The sequence below is a fragment of the Neoarius graeffei genome, chromosome 27, assembly GCF_027579695.1.
Source record: "Neoarius graeffei isolate fNeoGra1 chromosome 27, fNeoGra1.pri, whole genome shotgun sequence".
NCBI classification, from domain to species: domain Eukaryota; kingdom Metazoa; phylum Chordata; class Actinopteri; order Siluriformes; family Ariidae; genus Neoarius; species Neoarius graeffei.
In genome coordinates, this window is record NC_083595.1 from 33,132,117 (window position 1) to 33,152,786 (window position 20,670).

General features: G+C 43.5%; 1 protein-coding gene across 1 annotated transcript; it reads right to left on the reverse strand.

The window, feature by feature from the left end:
• Positions 1 to 8,671: 8,671 nt before the first annotated feature.
• On the reverse strand, positions 8,672 to 17,997 carry si:ch211-210p4.6 (malignant fibrous histiocytoma-amplified sequence 1). The gene is made up of 10 exons (XM_060911890.1): positions 17,934 to 17,997; positions 16,767 to 17,634; positions 16,386 to 16,674; positions 14,643 to 14,829; positions 14,378 to 14,559; positions 13,778 to 14,277; positions 12,334 to 12,482; positions 10,741 to 10,939; positions 9,101 to 9,169; positions 8,672 to 9,010 (listed from the first exon to the last, which is right to left on the reverse strand). Exons 1-10 carry the CDS (start codon positions 17,947 to 17,949, stop codon positions 8,986 to 8,988), a joined length of 2,484 nt encoding a protein of 827 aa, XP_060767873.1. The 5' UTR covers positions 17,950 to 17,997; the 3' UTR covers positions 8,672 to 8,985.
• Positions 17,998 to 20,670: the final 2,673 nt, after the last annotated feature.

The window sequence follows — 20,670 nt, forward strand, 5'->3', positions numbered from 1 at the left end:
TGGGCAAATACCGCGAAAACACCCGCCCACTGGACTCCCAGCCTCAGTGGACTTCAATGGCATTTGGGAGCTATGCGCTTTTCAATATCAAAATGCAAGACAGTTATTGGACAAATACTGCGAAAACGCCCGCCCACCGGACTCCCAGCCTCACAGTGGGAGGGACATGGCAAAGCTTTCCGCGAAGAGACTGGTGATTGGTGAAAGCGGATGGATATTTTCTTGGATTGACAGCTCGTTTCAACTATAGACAGGCAGCGGTGAATTTCAGTTCAGTCCCATGCGGATTCGCAAGTGCTGTGGTGTATTGTAAGAGATCAGCTTACATTTCGATTTCATTCATTACATACGGTTTCTACCAGCTTTTTTAGTTTGTATATATTTTCATTGTAAATAAAGTGTAAATATAGTGTTGTCAAGTTTGCTATCTTAGTTCCAGAAATTTCGTTTATTTGAGTGACTGAACTTGAACTTGAGGGGGCTAGTCAGCTAGCAAGAAAGCTGCGCACGGATGCCAAGCATTGCTGATTTAATTTTGGCGAAGCCATTTGCCAGTCTTCCTTTCGAGGAAAAAATTAAAATTAAAGAGCAGGGTAGACCAACGCCTCAAATTGACTTGGTGAAAAAGGTAGGGAATAATACTCGTTCCTTTCAGCTCTCCTGGTACGAGAAAGTGAATTAGCTAACAGCAAGTGACCCACATCAACAACAGTAAATAGGCTACTTTAGTAATATGTCATGGATGGACCAAAAATATAGAATCTATTTAAAATGTTTATGCTGAGTATATTATATTGGAATATATATTTTTCTGGATATGAATTAAACACCGCTACAATTTGGAAAACATTTTTAAACAAAAACACAGCCGAGAACATTTCACACTACAGACCTGGATTAAAAGTGAAGGGTTATCAAAATTGTCAATAAAACATTTCTCAGTCAAAATAAGTAAAATATAGGGAAAGTGTCATTGAATCAAATGTGTGGCACCCAGCTCTATGTTTGGCTCCCCAAGGTCAGTGCTTGTGCCTATTCCAGAACACTGCTGTTACTGCTGAGGTTCCTGACAAAGAGCTGCTTTCAATAATGATCAATTTTTAAACAACATGCCACAATTTTAAAATATAAAATGTTAAAATATACCCCCCCAACACCACCATCATGTATATTGGACAGTAGGCTAATGATCCAAAAGAACCTGTTATTTCACAGTTTGTGACCCTGCCAACAATCAGCCAGATCAGAGGCAAGAGTATGGGCAAAATTGATGTGTTTTTTCTTTTAAAATCTGGAAATATCATAACTGACCAGCCTCCCCTGTTTGAAAGATTACCAGCCACCACTGGTAGCCAGCCAGCCCCAGGAACTGTCTCACACCCTTTTTGGTCTTGGGCCTCGGGCAGGCCGCAATTGCTGCTGTCTTGTTAATTTGGGGACGCACCTGCCCATTGCCCAAGTGGAAGCCCAGATACCGTACTTCCACCCGCCCAATCGCACACTTCTTCGGGTTGGCTGTGAGACCTGCCCGCCTCAGTGACCTAAGGACGGCCCTCAGGTGTTGCAGGTGCCGCGGCCAGTCATTACTATAGATAATGATATCATCGAGGTACGCGGCCGCATAGGTGGCGTGGGGGCGGAGGACCCTATCCATCAGCAGCTGGAACATAGCGGGCGCCCCAAACAGCCCAAAAGGAAGTGTGACAAACTGGTGTAAGCTGAACGGTGTGGAAAAGGCCATTTTTTCTCAGGATAATGGAGTCAAGGGGATCTGCCAATCACCCTTTGTCAAATCCAGTGTCGAGTAAAAGCGAGCCGTGCCTAGTCGATCGAGCAACTCATCAATACGAGGCATTGGGTACGCGTCGAATTTAGACACCACGTTGACTTTTCTATAGTCTACACAGAACCGGACCGACCCGTCGGCCTTGGGTACCAAGACCACCGGGCTGCTCCAGTCACTGTGGGACTCCTCGACGATGCCCATTTCGAGCATGGCCTCGAGTTCTTCCCGAACCACTTTTTTCTTGTGTTCGGGTAGCCTGTAAGGGCGGCTATGCACTACCACCCCCGGGAGCATCTCAATGTGGTGCTCTATGAGGTCTAACTCGGTCTGCAACTGGGCAACCTCTGCGAGTTGGGTCGGGGAGAGGTGGTCTCCACAGGGGACCGGAGAGGTATGCGATGCCAATGCTCCCTTTTGAACCTCCGGCCCCAGCTCCGCCTTCTCCGGAATCACTGACACCAACGCCACAGGGACCTCCTTGTTCCAGAGTTTGAGCAGATTGAGGTGGTAAATCTGTAGCGCCCCACCCCTGTCCGTTCGCCTCACCTCGTAGTCGACGTCCCCGACTCGCCGTGTGACCTCAAACGGTCCTTGCCACTTGGCGATCAATTTGGAGCTCGATGTGGGCAACAGTACGAGTACTTTATCTCCCGGTGCGAACTCCCTAAGGCGCGTACCCCTGTCGTACAGGCGGGTTTGCCGTTCTTGGGCCTGCCGCAAATTCTCCTGGGTTAGGTGTGTGAGTGTGTGGAGTTTTGCGCGCAGGTCAATAACGTATTGGATTTCATTTTTACTTGGTGAAGGTCCCGCCTCCCAATTTTCTCGCAGCACATCTAGAATGCCGCGTGGCTTACGCCCATATAACAATTCGAACGGGGAGAACCCCGTGCAGGCTTGGGGGACCTCTCGCACTGCAAATAACAAGGGTTCAAGCCATTTGCCCCAATTACGTGCGTCCTCGCTTACGGATTTTTTAATTATATTTTTGAGGGTGCGATTGAACCGTTCAACTAAACCGTCCGTTTGTGGATGATAAACGCTGGTGCGGATCGGCTTAATTCCTAATAACCCATACAGTTCGTTCAGTGTACGTGACATAAACGAGGTGCCTTGGTCAGTTAGAATCTCTTTCGGGATTCCAACTCGGGAGATGACACGGAAGAGCGCTTCCACAATACTGCGTGCTGAGATATTGCGAAGAGGCACTGCTTTCAGGTATCGCATTGCATAGTCCACCAGAACTAAAATAAAGCGGTACCCTCGTGTTAACCGATCTAATGGCCCGATGAGATCCATCCCAATTCTTTCGAACAGGGTCTCAATTAATGGGAGAGGGTGCAAAGGCGCTTTTGGAATGGCCGCTGGATTTACTAACTGGCATTCGCGGCACGCCGTACACCACCTACGGACATCGCCGCGAATCTCTGGCCAATAGAACCAGGCCATTATTCGGGCTAGGGTCTTATCCTGCCCTAAGTGTCCAGCCATGGGATTAAAGTGAGCCGCCTGGAATGCCAATTCCCGGCGGCTTTTTGGAATCAAAAGCTGCGTGACTTGCTCTTTAGTCTGAGTGTCCTGCGTCACTCGGTATAATCTATCCTTCATAATAGAAAAATAGGGGAAGGACAGGGTGGCGTTTGGCTGGAGTGTTTGACCATCGATTACTCTCACTTGGTCAAACGCATGCAGCAGAGTCTCGTCTCGCGACTGCTCTAACAGGAAATCCGCGAGGGATTCCCTGAGAGAGGGAGGAGGAGCCTGCTGCTCCTCACTCTGACGCGGGGATGACGTAGACGGCTCTGTGACAGCTGCTCCCTCCAATGCGACACCGGGACCTCCCGCTGCTGAACTACGGCAGGACCCACTCTTCACTAAATGGCTCATTAACTCCCCGAATCCCGGCCAATCAGTCCCCAAAATTATCGAGTGGGTGAGGCAAGGATTAACCGCCGCCTTTACTCTAAATTTTTCCCCTTGGAAAAGAATGTGGACCGACATTAAATGGTAGCTGTGAACATCCCCGTGCACACACAACACCTTCACCCCCTGTGCTCCCCCCAATGCCTCATCTTGCACCAAGCTTTCGTGAATTGAGGTCTGATTACAGCCAGAGTCCACCAACGCCTGATATGTATCCCCTTGGATACTTGCTGGTATGCGATACGCTCTGGCCCGATCGAGGGCGGCTCCTGGCGCGTCGGGGATCTGAACCACCGCGTCCACTTCCATTGCCGAGCACTGCTGTTGGAGGTGGCCCGGCTCCCCGCAGCGCCAGCAAACCGGCCCGGGCTTCTTCTCTGCACCAGCGCTCTGGGGCTCACTCACCTGAGGGGGGGAAGAGACAGACACAGAAGGGAAAAACGGGAGGGCACCGCGGGTGCGACGGGTCGGCTGGGGTGGGGCCGGCCCCCGTCTCCGTGGTGGGGGAACAGGGCGAGGACGAGACACAGGAGGAGAGGGGGAGAGAGAGAGGAGAGGGAAGAAGAGGATGTCCGCTGTCCTGCCATCGGAACAGCCGCCAAATGGTCCTCCGCCAGCTTGATGGCCTGATCCAACGACGCCGGGCAGTGGCACTGGACCCACTCCGCGGTCCCCTCTGGTAGGCGGGCGATGAACTGCTCCAGTACCACCTGATTGATGATTCCCTTGGCATCGTGATTGTCGGCCCTCAACCACCGGCAGAAGGCGTCCCAGAGCTGCAGGCCAAACGCGAACGGCTGGCCAACTTCCTCCAGGCGCAGAGCACGGAAGCGCTGTCGCTGCTGTTTGGGGGTGCGCCCCACCCACTGGAGGACGGCCTGGCGAAGGTCCGCGTAGACCAGCCGGCGGTCGGTGGGGAGCTGTAGCGCGGCCAGTTGCGCCTCGCCCGTTAGCAGGGGGAGGAGGCACGCCGCCCGCTGTTCCACCGGCCCGAGGCCCCTGCTGCCTGCTTGAAGAGCGTGAGGAAGGCCTCGGGGTCGTCATGCGGGCCCATCTTAGTTAGGGTGAGGGGAGAAGGGCCCGTGGCAGTGGAGGTGGTGGACCCCGCTGACGCGAGGAGGTGCCAGAACGCCTGTCGATCTTCCTGCTGCGCCAACACCAGGGCCTCGAACCGGTGCTCTTGCTCCTTCCTGAGGGCGACTAGCGCCTGGTGCTGGCTCTGCTGGGCTGTGGCGAGAGCGTGGACCAGGTCTGCGAAGGGGGAGGACTCCATGGGGCTGTTCTTTTCCTGTGCTCCATTCCGGGTTTCAGCACCACTGTGGCAGTTCGTATGAGTGGGAGGAGCACAGAAAGACGGCAGGCCAGAATTAAGTTCAAAAACTCTTTTTATTTTCAGCTTTTCAGCTTGAACACTCTCCCAGCCACACATGCATGCACGCACACACACAAGTCTTCTGGTTGGGGAGAGAGCTCTCCCTCTGCTCTCGCTCTTTCTTTAAATAGGGCGTGGTCACTGGGGAAGACACACGTTAATAGACCTCAGGTGCAGTGACTCCGCCCTCCGGTCACAGACCGATGCTTGACCACGCCCCCGCTGCCACAAAGTTAAAGAAAGCCCACTATTGTCTCGGATTGTTGGCGAGCACTGAAATCAGGTCCACTCGAATCTTACTTTTGATTCACTGCTTTGATTTCAAAATGTATGTGGATATGATATTATCATGTTAGATTACATTACTCAAGTGTTCATTGAGTAGGCTGTTTTTCTGATGTTTTTGGAGAGGAAAAGCACTGCCTGAAGTTTCTTTTGCTGATATGGACAAAAAAATTTCACACCATGTGCTCACTGGATTCTTCATTCTTGATTCTTCATTCTTAAGCGGAAACGGTTAATGCACTCAACAATAATCAAAGATTCATTTTAGATAAATTGACAAAAGGAATAGGGTGGCACAGTGGTTTCATGGTTAGCACTGCCATCTCACAGCAAGAAGGTTCTGGATTCGAGCCCAGTGGCCAACAAGGGCCTTTCTGTGTGGAGTTTGCATGTTCTCCCCGTGTCTGCGTGGGTTTCCTCCGGGTGCTCCGGTTTCCCCCACAGTCCAAAGACATGCAGGTTAGGCTAATTGCTGGCTCTAAATTGACCGTAGGTGTGAATGTGAGAGTGAATGGTTGTTTGTCTCTGTGTCAGCCCTGCGATAACCTGGCAACTTGTCCAGGGTGTACCCCGCCTCTCGCCCATAGTCAGCTGGGATAGGCTCCAGCTTGCCTGCAAACCTGTAGAACAGGATAAGCGGCTACAGATAATGGATGGATGGATGGACAACAGGAATACATCTAACATCCTGTGGCATCCATGACACCCCCGAACTCCCCCCACTCCCCCAACTCCCAGGTGGGGTTTAGGCCACTTACAGAATTGTTAGGGTTAATTAAAAAAATAATAAATTCAGGCTTTCAGTAGCACCAGGAAAATACTGGACAACGTGCAATATCTTTCCTGCTTCCCCCCACCCACCCACCCCCACACACACTTACCCTAGCCCCACTTCTTCCCCCCTTCCCCATATCTTATTCTTTTATATTTGTATATGTAAATACTTAATTTATTTTAATTTATCTAGAAGTTTTTCTCTATTTCTTTTCTCTGTTTATCTGTAATGATGCTGCTGGAATCTTAATTTCCCTGAGGGAACCCGCCCAAAGGGATCAATAAAGTTTTATCTAATCTAATCTAATCTAATCTAATCTAATCTAATCTAATCTAATCTAATCTAATCTAATCTAATATGTGTTTATCCATTCTTGAGATTATAAGAGGTTATAAGCTTTTTAATGATAGTATTCACGATGGAAAATATTCAAGAGTTAAGCAATGACAGATTTAGAAACTTATAGTGGTGCTTGAAAGTTTGTGAACCCTTTAGAATTTCCTATATTTCTGCATAAATATGATCTAAAACATCATCAGATTTTCACACAAGTCCTAAAAATAGATAAAGAAAACCCAGTTAAACAAATGAGACAAAAATGTACTTGGTCATTTATTTATTGAGGAAAATGATCCAATATTACATATCTGTGAGTGGCAAAAGTATGTGAAACTTTGCTTTCAGTATCTGGTGTGACCCCCTTGTGCAGCAATAACTGCAACTAAACGTTTCCGGTAACTGTTGATCAGTCCTGCACACTGGCTTGGAGGAATTTTAGCCCATTCCCCCGTACAGAACAGCTTCAGCTCTGAGATGCTGGTGGGTTTCCTCACATGAACTGCTCGCTTCAGGTCCTTCCACAACATTTCGATTGGATTAAGGTCAGGACTTTGACTTGGCCATTCCAAAACATTAACTTTATTCTTCTTTAACCATTCTTTGGTGGAACGACTTGTGTGCTTAGGGTCGTTGTCTTGCTGCATGACCCACCTTCTCTTGAGATTCAGTTCATGGACAGATGTCCTGACATTTTCCTTTAGAATTGGCTGGTATAATTCAGAATTCATTGTTCTATCAATGATGGCAAGCCGTCCTGGCCCAGATGCAGCAAAACAGGCCCAAACCATGATACTACCACCACCATATTTCACAGATGGGATAAGGTTCTTATGCTGGAATCCAGTGTTTTCCTTTCTCCAAGCATAATGCTTCTCATTTAAACCAAAAAGTTCTATTTTGGTCTTATCCATCCACAAAACATTTTTCCAATAGCCTTCTGGTTTGTCCATGTGATCTTTAACAAACTGCAGATGAGCAGCAATGTTCTTTTTGGAGAGCAGTGGCTTTCTCCTTGCAACCCTGCCATGCACACCATTGTTGTTCAATGTTCTCCTGATGGTGGACTCATGGACATTAACATTAACCAATGTGAGGGAGGCCTTCAGTTGCTTAGACGTTACCCTGGGGTCCTTTGTGACCTCACCGACTATTACATGCCTTGCTCTTGGAGTGATCTTTGTTGGTCGACCACTCCTGGGGAGGGTAACAATGGTCTTGAATTTCCTCCATTTGTACACAATCTGTCTGACTGTGGATTGGTGGAGTCCAAACTATTTAGAGATGGTTTTGTAACCTTTTCCAGCCTGATGAGCATCAACAACGCTTTTTCTGAGGTCCTCAGAAAACTCCTTTGTTCGTGCCATGATACACTTCCACAAACATGTGTTGTGAAGATCAGACTTTGATAGATCCCTGTTCTTTAAATTAAACAGGGCGCCCACTCACACCTGATTGTCATCCCATTGATTGAAAACACCTGACTCTAATTTCACCTTCAAATTAACTGCAAATCCTAGAGGTTCACATACTTTTTCCACTCACAGATATGTAATATTGGATCATTTTCCTCAATAAATAAATGACTAAGTATAATATTTTTTGTCTCATTTGTTTAACTGGGTTCTCTTTATCTACTTTTAGGACTTGTGTGAAAATCTGATGATGTTTTAGGTCATATTTATGCAGAAATATAGAAAATTCTAAAGGGTTCACAAACTTTCAAGCACTACTGTAAGCTTAATATACTTCGACTTTTCTATATACTTTTCACTATAAGCCAAGTATACTTATGTATAACTTTATTAAGTATATCTCTGATAAGTAAATAAAAAGTAAACTGAAAGCATAACCTTATTTCCAGTTTAAAATAAGTATACTAGAAGCACACTTGAATAAACTTCTTTTGCATAAGGGAGGTGATATTTTTTCCCCCTTATCTTCAACTGTCTATTTTTGATGAGACGTTGTGGCTTATGTCTAAGCAGCACTTTAAGGTTTGCAGAGGGCCAAAATAAGGGGCTTTATTGCAACCATTTAATATGAATGCTTGTGTAGCATTTCACTTTTGGGGCAAAACCTTCATTCTGCATAAATCATAAGAACTCATGTGCCTTTACCCCCACTACAGAGTCATGTTTAAATTGCTCCTCAATAAATAATGTTCTCCACAGCTGAATTATATTTTTTTCTTCTTTATTAAATAAATTAAGTAGACATACTTCCATATGAAGGAATGTTAACATGAAGACCACAGACTTGAATAAAGTAAACAGCACCCTCAACTGGACATTCTACATTCCTCCAGACGAACAACTACAGTACATAAGTTACATTTATTTCCCTCTACTAACATTCTCATGAATCCTATGTGTGTGTGTGTGTGTGTGTGTGTGTGTGTGTGTGTGTGTGTGTGTGTGTAATAAGATTGTTTTCGTTGTATTGTTATTATATTTTGCCCAGAAGAGTGTGACAGCTGTTGGGTTCGAAGAAGGTGCCATGTCTCAGACGTCAGTTCTTCAGTCCCACACAACTTCTGGAAAAAAGACAAGATTTGGATTTTTTATTTAAAGACAGTTTTTGAAACAGTTTAAACAAATAAAAATGTCTTAATAATAAAGATTACCTAATAGGAAAGAGCAACTCAGTTCTGCGACTGTGCGAGTTAGAACAAGTCATTTTATCCTCTGGATCCCTGTAAAAACGAACAATGAAGTTAGGCATTGTGATGCCTTTAAACCATACCAAAAAAAAAATGCAGATGATTAAGACAGCATGTTTCATGGAAGATAACATGTTACAATCCTAAAGAGCCAATGTTGGGCCATGAAACATGACCCTTAAGGCCTGGTCCCACAATACCGATAACTATAACTACAACTATAGCTACTATAGCTATAATGATAACTATAAATAAATCAGTCCTCTGCAGTTTATGTGGTTGGTGGTCACACCAGACCGATAACGATACCTATAGCCCAGGCCTGGGTTTATCCGTTTCGGAGAGATTGCTTCTGGAGCCATTTTTCCAGGCCTGGATCTGATCTGATAAAACATCTGACCAATCAGGTAACTGTTTACATGTGACATTGTCTGAGCACATGCTGTTTTTCCTGAGCAACTTTGTCCGTGGGGCGGCACGGTGGTGTAGTGGTATAGCGCTGTCGCCTCACAGCAAGAAGGTCCGGGTTCGAGCCCCGTGGCCGGCAAGGGCCTTTCTGTATGGAGTTTGCATGTTCTCCCCGTGTCTGCGTGGGTTTCCTCTGGGTGCTCCGGTTTCTCCCACAGTCCAAAGACATGCAGGTTAGGTTAACTGGTGACTCTAAATTGACTGTAGGTGTGAATGGTTGTCTGTGTCTATGTGTCAGCCCTGTGATGACCTGGCGACTTGTCCAGGGTGTACCCTGCCTTTCGCCCATAGTCAGCTGGGATAGGCTCCAGCTTGCCTGCGACCCTGTAGAAGGATAAAGCAGCTAGAGATAATGAGATGAGATGAATTTTGTCCGTCATTGTTGCATCATGAAGTCACAGAATGCAGGTTCATGGAAAATTATATATATATATATATCATACAAAGCACAGATCTTTTATTCATGGTTATGTGATTTTCTGTGAAATATCAAGAGTAAATTAATAAAGTAAATATCTAAATGCAGGTAAGATATTTTAACTCTGAACTTCGGAAGTCCAAACATTTAATTGTTTTAAACTTCTTAAATTTTTTTTTTTTATCCGTGATACATCATCTGTAGGAAATTGATAACCAATCTGTAATATACTGAAACTTCCATGACCAATCCGTAAATTATTAGCATCCGTGATGCATCTGTATTAAAATCCGTAACCACTCTGTATTTTGTACACGTTTTTATTATATTTCTGTAGTCCGTGATCTATCTGTATTTTGTTAGCCATCAGAGTGCGTGCATGGGCTGTTTTGAAGTCCAAGCTGTACAGTATGACCTGGAATAATATGCTACTACTTGGAAAAAACTTCCATGACTATTCCGAAGTTGCATGTATTTATTTACCTGAGTGGCAGGACCAAGCGATATTATAGTCGGGATTATAGTTGTGGTGTGACTGCTCCAGACTGGAACTAAATTCAGTCAGAGGTACAGTCATAGTCATAGTGATAGATATAGTTATCGGTGTTGTGGGACCGGGCCCTTAACCTTTAACGGCTTCACTTTGTACTTACTGATAAGTCACTAAAAATTAGAGCATCTATCAAATGAAAGGTAAATGCACCAAACCATAACATACATGTTATATTTTTCACATGTGTTAGGCTCAATCCAGTCTTGCCAGTCTGCCCACTCGAAGTAAGCTGTGCAGCCTTTCTGTTTACATGGAGTGTGTACGAACTGGCACAGGCCTTTCCACTGCTGTGTGAGGTGAGCCAGCCGCATCATCATCACCTTTATCATGTCCCATGCCTTTTGGATATCGGCTGAGGTGGACACTGAAATACACAAGAACGAGCAATAGAAACCTCAATATGAGTCAAGGAACATCGAGAGCATCGAATAGTTCAGCAGAAAATCATATTTACAAAAATCTCCCATTTTACACAAACAGTCATTGATCAGACAAGAAATTTTTAGTTCCAAAATTCGCTTTAGTCTTTTATTAAAATTATGAGATGAACATAGGCGGCACGGTGGTGTAGTGGTTAGCGCTGTCGCCTCACAGCAAGAAGGTCCGGGTTCAAGCCCCGTGGCCGGCGAGGGCCTTTCTGTGCGGAGTTTGCATGTTCTCCCCATGTCCGCGTGGGTTTCCTCCGGGTGCTCCAGTTTCCCCCACAGTCCAAAGACATGCAGGTTAGGTTAACTGGTGACTCTAAATTGACCGTAGGTGTGAATGTGAGTGTGAATGGTTGTCTGTGTCTATGTGTCAGCCCTGTGATGACCTGGTGACTTGTCCAGGGTGTACCCCGCCTTTCGCCCGTAGTCAGCTGGGATAGGCTCCAGCTTGCCTGCGACCCTGTAGAACAGGATAAAGTGGCTACAGATAATGAGAGAGAGAGAAAGAGAGATGAACATATTAGTCATCAGAAAGCTATGAGCACCAATTAACATGCAAAAATCATCACAAATTGGCCTGAGTCCACATTGTGTTAAGTAAACTAAAATAGACCTGCCAGTGTGTTGGCCTGTAGAGAAACTGTGTGACGTGCTGTTAAAAAAATAAATAAATAAAATTAAAAAATAAAATAAAAAACATTTCCATATATAAATATCACTCAAGCGAAGTGTGTGGTGATCTCCTAATATACTTCAAATATAACTCATTTGTGATCATCCTCTTCCAATACTTTGTACTTTAACCTTATAGATTCAGTATTAAGTTAAACAACTTTAATTTTCCATCCATCCATCATCCTGTTCTACAGGGTCGCAGGCAAGCTGGAGTCTATCCCAGCTGACTATGGGTGAGAGGCGGGGTACACCCTGGACAAGTTGCCAGGTTATTGCAGGGCTGACACACAGAGACAAACAACCATTCACACTCACATTCACACCTACGGTCAATTCAGAGCCACCAATTAGCCTAACCTGCATGTCTTTGGACTGTGGGGGAAACCGGAGCACCCAGAGGAAACCCACGCAGACACGGGGAGAACATGCAAACTCTGCACAGAAAGGCCCTCGCCAGCTGCTGGGCTCGAACCCAGAACCTTCTTGCTGTGAGGCGACAGTGCTAACCACTACACCACCATGCTGCCAACTTTTATTTTTTTGCATTTTCATGTCAGGTAAGTGGAATATTTTGAGTGAATTAAATTCCTTCTTGAACATCTCCTTCCTTAAGCATAAAATGGGGAAGACAAAAAAAAAAACATAAATGATGGCTTACTATCACTGTGTTTTCCCCGGATCTCAATTAAATCATCCCCGGTACCAGTTTTCTCTCTGAGCAGGAGACGTCTGTTTCCGCTGGTGAAAAGACACTGCTCTTTCCCAATCCAGTAGGTTGAGTAAATCGAACATATCCTAATAGCCAGCCTGTAAGGAATAGAAATAAACACATACAATCTTGTAAAACCTTGTTCCCCTCAAATAATAACCAAATAACTCGAGAAAAGTTGGATTACGTCCTGTCTTGAAGGTCTGGTTATTTTGTTCTCAGCATTTGTTGTTAATAATACAGGAACTTTATGAAATAAACAGAAAATTGAACATTAGCTTAAGGAGGAACAACAGGACAAAATATTTTTCAGTGAAAGCTAGAACAACCACTCAAAATGCGTTGAATTCTTAGAACTGGATTAAAACCATTATCTGGAATATGAAGCAAGAGAAAGGATTGGGGAATAACTAGACACAGCATAATTTCTGGCCTATAATATTTAAATAATATTGGCTGGCGTTAAGTGGTCTATCAGATATATTCCATTCAGTTAATATGATATTGAACGAGTCAAAGACGAGTTCAATATCATGCGAGCTAAATATCTGATATACCATGAAAAATGCCAGCCATTATTTATTATTACCGGTATTATACATACACTCTTCATATCAGCATTCTCAAAGGCCAACTCTAGCTTACTTGCGAGTTGTCGCAGTCAGCACAGCAGTGAAGTCACCTTCCAGCAGGTGTAGCGTTCATCAGTAGTGTTAGCAAATGCTAATAAAGTGGTCAAGCCAGTGCTATCGAGAGAAAGTAGCACAGGCTAACAACCGAGAAACTAAGATTTCTGTCTCCAGACTCTTCTTCCACACACACTCGCTACAGAATTTTTCACTCAGACTTAAGTATTCATTTCCCTGTATAATTTACTACCGTTACTTTGAAAATCAACATTGAGAACTACACACAACGGAGCGACCTGGCAGCCTGCCACTAATCTCTTGCAAAATCCTTTGCCCTGTTACTTTTTTGGTGTGTCTGGCTAAGTTTTGGCTCTAATAGTAATGGTTCGCCACTGCTTGTAAATATCCATGAAGAATATCTTATGAAGTTTTGGTAGCCTTTCGGGTGTTCAACATCTCTTTCTCTTTCCAGGTGAATAGAGAAATTGTTCTGCGAACACGCAGCAGAAAACTTTCTTATTGGATATTCGCATCAGCTCCGACATGTGACGTCATGTTTTCTTGACAACCATGCAATATCGTAAACGATAATCAATGCTCTTTGTTCATTGGGTAGAGTGACGTAATACAAGCAGGATAAGTGATATGCTAACAATATTGCATGCTATCAAACCAAATGAAGGAAACCCACTAGAAGGGAATAGAATACATGTTTTTATTCCATCGAAAAAGTGTCCTGTATGTATAATATTTAATCATATTACCTATGGAAGAATCCATGGGGTATCTCAGGGAGGAAGTAAACTTGGACAGTGATGTCTTCCAGGTTGTCCTCTCCCCACTTCTGCATTACGTCCAGATTGTTTTCCTGAAGGAAACTCGGGAATAGACAGGCTCCATTTGGTGCATACACATCATGGCTTGATGGCTCCCATTTTTTGTTTGGACAAAACTCTGGGGCTGTTGGGCTGAGTTGAACACTTTCTTTACTTGGTAGACAAACATCAAAGTGCTGCAGCAGCCTGATAAGATTCCCGGCTTTCTTCTTGGTCCCAACTATGTCCTCAATCAGCTCTTTGTCATCAACACCTGACCGCTCGAGTTCTGCAGACACCAAGATTCTTATGGCCACATTGCTCAGAGTAGCTCTGCTTGTAAAGTCTTCAATCCATCTGTCTCTGTGCTTCTCAAGAGAGTTCTCCCTCTTCAGCTCTCCCCTGGAAATCTCTTTCAGCATCCTGTCTAAATCATGTCTAACAATGGCCTGTGTTAGAATAAAACATATGGATTTGGAATTAGATCTGCAAGTATGACGAACAGAATTTTCACTTTTGGGGGTATACTGGAGTTTTTCCATTACAAACCTTGAACAATGAAATAAGGAATGATGGTTTAACAAACACCATGTCTTGCAAATCTGGAATGTCTGTGTACCACATAATAACCCCGGTTCTGTGCAGGTATTGAAGAATACCCCTCAGCTTATCAAGGTTCAGTTCATGGCTAGTGTTCAGGTGGGCCAGGATGTCCCCTTGACTTACTATTCCTATTGAAAAGTGCATAACATCAAGACTGAGCGTATAATTAACAAATTAATATTAGTGCTTCTAATCAAATGAGGACACTCACCATGTTGCGGAAAGTTGTCTCTGATCAAATGGTCCTGAATAGCGTTTTCCACATCCTGATAGCATTGTGGTAGTGTTTGTTCCATGAAAGGAAATTTGTCTTCATCCAAGACCACACTGTTGATATATTTTCGTAACCTATTAATGTCCTCAGGTTTTCTGCAGTCAATGGCTATAAGATCAAGGACCTATATATGCAGAAGAGATGTGTATTACAAAAAAAAAATTGCAGGTATAAACACAGAATAGCCATAACATTAAAACCTCATCGAGGCATGGATTCCTCAAGACCTCTGAAGGTGTGCTGTGGTAACTGGCACCAAGACATTAGCAACAGCTCCTTTAAGTCATGCAAGTCGAGGTGGAGCCTCCATGGATCGACCTGTTTATCCAGCAAATTCCACAGATGTTTGATGAAATTGACATTTGGAGGCCATATCAACATCTTGAGCTTTTTGTCATGTTCCTGAAACCATTCCTGAACAATTTTTGCAGTGTCATAGGGCACTTTATTCTGCTGAAAAAGACCATAGCAGGAATGAGGGAACCATGGCATGAGGACCATGAGGGAATACCGCAGGACCATGAGGGAATACCGTTGCCATGAACGGGTGTACTTGGTCTGCAGTTATGTTTAGGTACATGTCAAATTAACATCCACATGAATGCCAGGACACAAGGTTTCCCAGCAGAACATTGACCAGTGCATCACACTGAGCCTCCACTGGCTTCTTCCCATAATGCTTCCTGGTGCTATCTCTTCCCCAAGAAAATGACACACACATCTGGCTGTCCATGTGATATCAAAGAAAATGTGATTCATAAGACCAGGCAATCTTCTTCCATTACTCCATGGTCCAGTTCTGAGGTTTGTGTGCTCATTGTAGATGCTTTCAATGATGAACAGGGGTCAGCATGGGCACTGTGACTGGTCTGTGTCTACGCAGTCCCCTTCGCAGCAAGCTGTGATGCAATGTGTAATCTGACACCTTTCTATTATAGCCAGCATTAACTTTTTTTTCAACTGTGAGCTGGCCTAGTGGTTAGTGTATCTACCTCTCAATCAGGAGCTCATGAGTTCTAATCGCAGTTGGGTCATACCAAAGACCATCATAAAAATGGTACCTACTGCCATCTGGCGATGCAATACAGATGCGAGTGGAGAGTCAAACTCTCGAGTTGACCAGAGGCCAAGGGTTATAGAAGTGGAGATCAGCACTGCCCAATGCAGCTTAAGGGCCTGATTGGGATAGGAGACTGCCTAGAAAGACCAGGTCCTGGCATGGGAAGGATCTTGACTTTTTTTCAGCAAATCATGTTACAGGAGCTATTCTTTCGGGATTGGACCAGACGGGCTGGCCTTCACTACCCATGCAGATCAATGAGTCTTGAGCACCCATGCCCCATCACTGGTTCACCAGTTGTCCTTTCTTGGACCACTTTTGGTAGGTACTAACCACTGCATACCAGGAACACCCCACAAGACCTGCAGTTTTGGAGATGCTCTGACCCAGTCATCTAACCTTCACGATTTGGCCCTTGTCAAAGTCACTCAGATCCTTATGCTTGCCCATTTTTCCTGCTTCCAACACATCACCTTTGAGAACTGACTGTTCACTTTCTGTTTAATATATCCCACCCCTTGACAGATGCCAATGTAATGAGATAATCAAAGTTATTGACTTGACCTGTCAATGATTTTAACATTACAGTTGATCAGATATATATGTACACACACACTTACCTGCAGTTTGTATTCTTCAAGTCGCACAATATCACTCATCTGTTCAGAGACCAGTGAAGGGTCCTCTAATTCTTCAAGGTTCTTTTTTTGCAGTTCTAAGCTATCTTTTCGGTCTAACAGCATCTGGTTCACCCGATCCTCAATGTCTTTCTTCTTGTCATGCACCTCCTTATCATCAGAGCAGCAGTCAACATGAGTACCCAATAACAAGACAACTGCATTTGGGACCTTAAGCTGTATATTGTTGATCCAAAAGCCCACTTTCTCTCTGAAAGACTCAGCATCATACCTGTTAAAACATTGGTTGTATTTAACAAAAACTCACAAAGACTACAGATTGTTGTTTTAATAGATTTCATCATAATATGAGTGTTTTAATACTTGGAAATATCAATAGCAAGAATGACGAACGCCTGGGGCGTTATGAAGACGTGGTGAGTGTAGTAGTATTCCTCTTGTCCCGCAAAGTCCCAAAAAAGGAAGCGAACGCCTGCATCGAAGACTTCTTGGATTTCGATACCCACAGTGCGATCATCTTCAGCAACCTTTACAGGGTTACCATGCCTCAGACTGCGACACACAGTGGATTTCCCAGCCATGGAGGACCCCAGGAACATTGTTTTAATGGTACGGATCGTGAAAGAACTTTCTTCTAACATCTCAAAGTAGCTTTGAATGTCCTTCAAACCACCTACACAAATTGCTTCAGGAGGCTGTCTCAGTGGGTTGCCGTTTGCTTTGAATTTTTCCAAGATCTGAGACTGAAAGAGGGCACGTGGAAGTTCTGTCAGCCGGTTCTTCTCCACGTAGAGCTCCTTTAATTGACCAAGACCCACCAGAGGCTCCACATCCCTCAGACAGTTGTTGGACAGGTTTAGATAGATGAGGTTTTCACATTTGTTCATGTCTGATGGTAATTGGCTAAGCTTGTTTGTGCTCATCTTTAGAAACTTCAGTTTCTTCAAAGATGGGAATATGTTCTCAGGTATGCACTTGATATTGTTCTGATTCATGTACAGTTTGACCAACTGCTGTAGCTCGCTAATCTCTTTAGGAAACTCAGTGAATTCATTCCGGCACAGATTGAGCTCTGTCAGGTTTGACAAGCAAGAGATGCCAGTAACTTCCTTCAGTCTGTTCTTCTGTAGGTCTACCTTGCCCACATCCTGGCCTCCCTGAACCAGATTTAAAGGAAGAGACTTCAACTTCTTTTCTGAGAAGTTCATCTCCAGGTTTCTATTGGAAGAGCCTAATGTAAGATAGACGACAAAGTGAAGATGTTAAGCAGCTTATAATTTCAGCAGATTTGATAAGCGTGTGTGATGAACATGCAGGGTTGACAATGAATTGATAAATATACAGAGATACATGGAAAGTAAAATGTAACTAAATTTTGAAAATCTAGTCATCAACTAAGAATGAACTGTAGCTTAAAGGAAGAAATGTTTGCCATCAGTTACTTTGCTTCTATTTATATAATATGACTGAATCTATAGGAATCCTACTTGTGTATATATGTATAGTTAAAGATAAAGGTAAAGTGCTTACCATTAAACACAGGCATGTTGACACTTAGCCGGTACACAGACTTTAATACTTCCTTCTGAACAATCAGAATAATAATACTTCCTTATTACTCCTCAAGGCAGAAGCGTCATGCTGACATCAACCAGCACTGGCACAACCCCTTAACCCTTTATTTCCCAAAGTTTTAATTATAACAATTTTTAAAACTAATGTTTTGAAGGGGTTTTTTTTCCTTTTATAGCCTAATACTTCCCATTCTCTGACTTTAAGCTGCTAATTCAGATATGAATCAAGTAAAGCTCAAACTTTAAGTAGGGAGGACCTCCAATCAGTTTCACTTTCATTTTCTCAAAAGTCACCATAACATCTCTTTCAGTTTCTGTCATATGACTTGTACAAGCCCAATTCCAAAAAAGTTGGGACACTGTGTAAAGCATAAATAAAAACAGAAGATCTGCAGATGATGGAAAGCTATATTTCACTGAAAATAATACAAAGACAACATATCAAATGTTGAAACTGTTTGAAAAATTTATGCTCATTTTGAATTTGATGTCAGCAACACGTTTCAAAAAAGTTGGGACAGGGGTATGTTTACCACTGTGCTGCATCGCCTCTACGTTTAATAACACTGTAAACGTTTGGGAACTGAGCAGACCAGTTGCTGTGGTTTTGAAATAGAAATGTTGTCCCATTCTTGCCTGATATACAATTTCAGTTCAACAGTTCGAGGTCTCCTTCTGTTTTTATTTACAGTTTACAGCATCCCAACTTTTTTTGGAATTGGGGTTGCAGAATGTCTAATGCCTCTTACATACAATAAGCATGAGGAAATGTACATTACATATACATCGCTCCAAAAGTTTGAACCTTGTAGTATTTTACAAACATTCATTCATCTGCAAAATAGCCCTGCTGTCAGTCATGTAAAAAACAAACAGTGTGGACCTATAGCTTTGACTCTAGCTTATAAAGTTGGTATTTCACACATACACACACAATTACACAGTTGCACGAAGATAAGAAGTTGATGTCCAAGCGGTGAACATATTCACAAGTGACCGAAATGAACAAGTGAAAATTTTTCAACCCAAGAAGATAAACTTCATGTCTTCACACCACCGTGTAATATTGCTTATTTTGTATGGACACATCTACAATTAAAAATAAAATAAAAAAATACAAATAAGTAAAAGCAAATTCAGGGTGGCACGTTGGTGTAGTGGTTAGCGCTGTTGCCTCACAGCAAGAAGGTCCGGGTTTGAGCCCCGTGGCCGGCGAGGGCCTTTCTGTGCGGAGTTTGCATGTTGTCCGCGTGGGTTTCCTCCGGGTGCTCCGGTTTCCCCCACAGTCCAAAGACATGCAGGTTAGGTTAACTGGTGACTCTAAATTGACTGTAGGTGTATGTGAGTGTGATGACCTGGTGACTTGTCCAGGGTGTACCCCGCCTTTCGCCCGTAGTCAGCTGGGATAGGCTCCAGCTTGCCTGCGAGGCTGTAGAACAGGATAAAGCGGCTACAGATAATGAAAAAAGCAAATTCATCAAAAGAATTTTAATTTTGAACCGGGTTGCCATTTTGACAATGTCCATCTAATCAGTGGGAAATAGTGAGCATGACATCATCAGAGTGCAATATCAGGAATTATTATACATACAGGACACGTTTTTGATGGAATAAAAACGTGTTCTATTCCCTTCTAGTGGGTTTCATTCACTTGGTTTGATAGCATGCAATATTGTTAGCATATCGCTTATCCTATGTGTATTATGTCACTCTACCCAGTGGAAAATGAGAGTTGAATATGGTTTACGATATTGCATGGTTGTCAAGACAACGTTACGTCACACTTCAAAGACGTAAAACTTCTGCACTAGCGAGTGACTGTGACAACTTTTAAACAAACATGGCCACCAGGTTTGCTTCATTAAAGGTCCCATGGCATGAAATTTTCACTTTCTGAGGTTTTTTAATGTTAAAATGAGTTCCTCTGACCTTCTTAAGTCACCCCAGTGGCTAGAAATTTCATAATGTGTAAACCAAACTATGCCCAACATTTGAGAATGGCGCTTCAAAACGGCGCGCTGATAAACTCTTCCCTTACCTACGTCAGCAAGGGAGATGATCCCCACGCCCCCCCTCTGGATTCCCACCCACCACGTTAGATTTTGAGAGAATTTTGAAAGAGAAAGGTGTGTTGAACACCCGAAAGGGATGTGTATGTATAATAATGGCTTTTTTCCAGGGTATATCAGCTACATGCAAGCTGAATGGAATGATACTGAACTCCTCTTCGACTCATTCAGTGTCATGTGAGCTAAATGGAATATATCTGATATACCACGAAAAAAAAGCCAGCCAATATTATATAAATGTCACTCAGATCCACGATGTATTTTGTATGAAAAATACGAGTTTTTCAACACAAGATAAACTTCATATCTTCAATCCAACGTGTGATTTTCTTTTTATTAGATAGACACATTCACAAACAAAAAGTACCCAAATTTATCAAAACAATTGATCGATTTCCTCACAAGTAAGGATATTGGAAAATTTATCATGGTTGTAGTTCTCAATGTCCCGCATGTAGCTCATATGAAAAATACAAGTGTTATATTTTCCAGTAAAACACTCATGTTGATGTCATTAATCAATTTATTAAAAAAAAAAAAACAAACAACCATACACATTTATTTATTTAGCAAAAAATAACCAGAGTATGGCTTGCCTTGTTTAGGTGACTTATGGTCTAACTT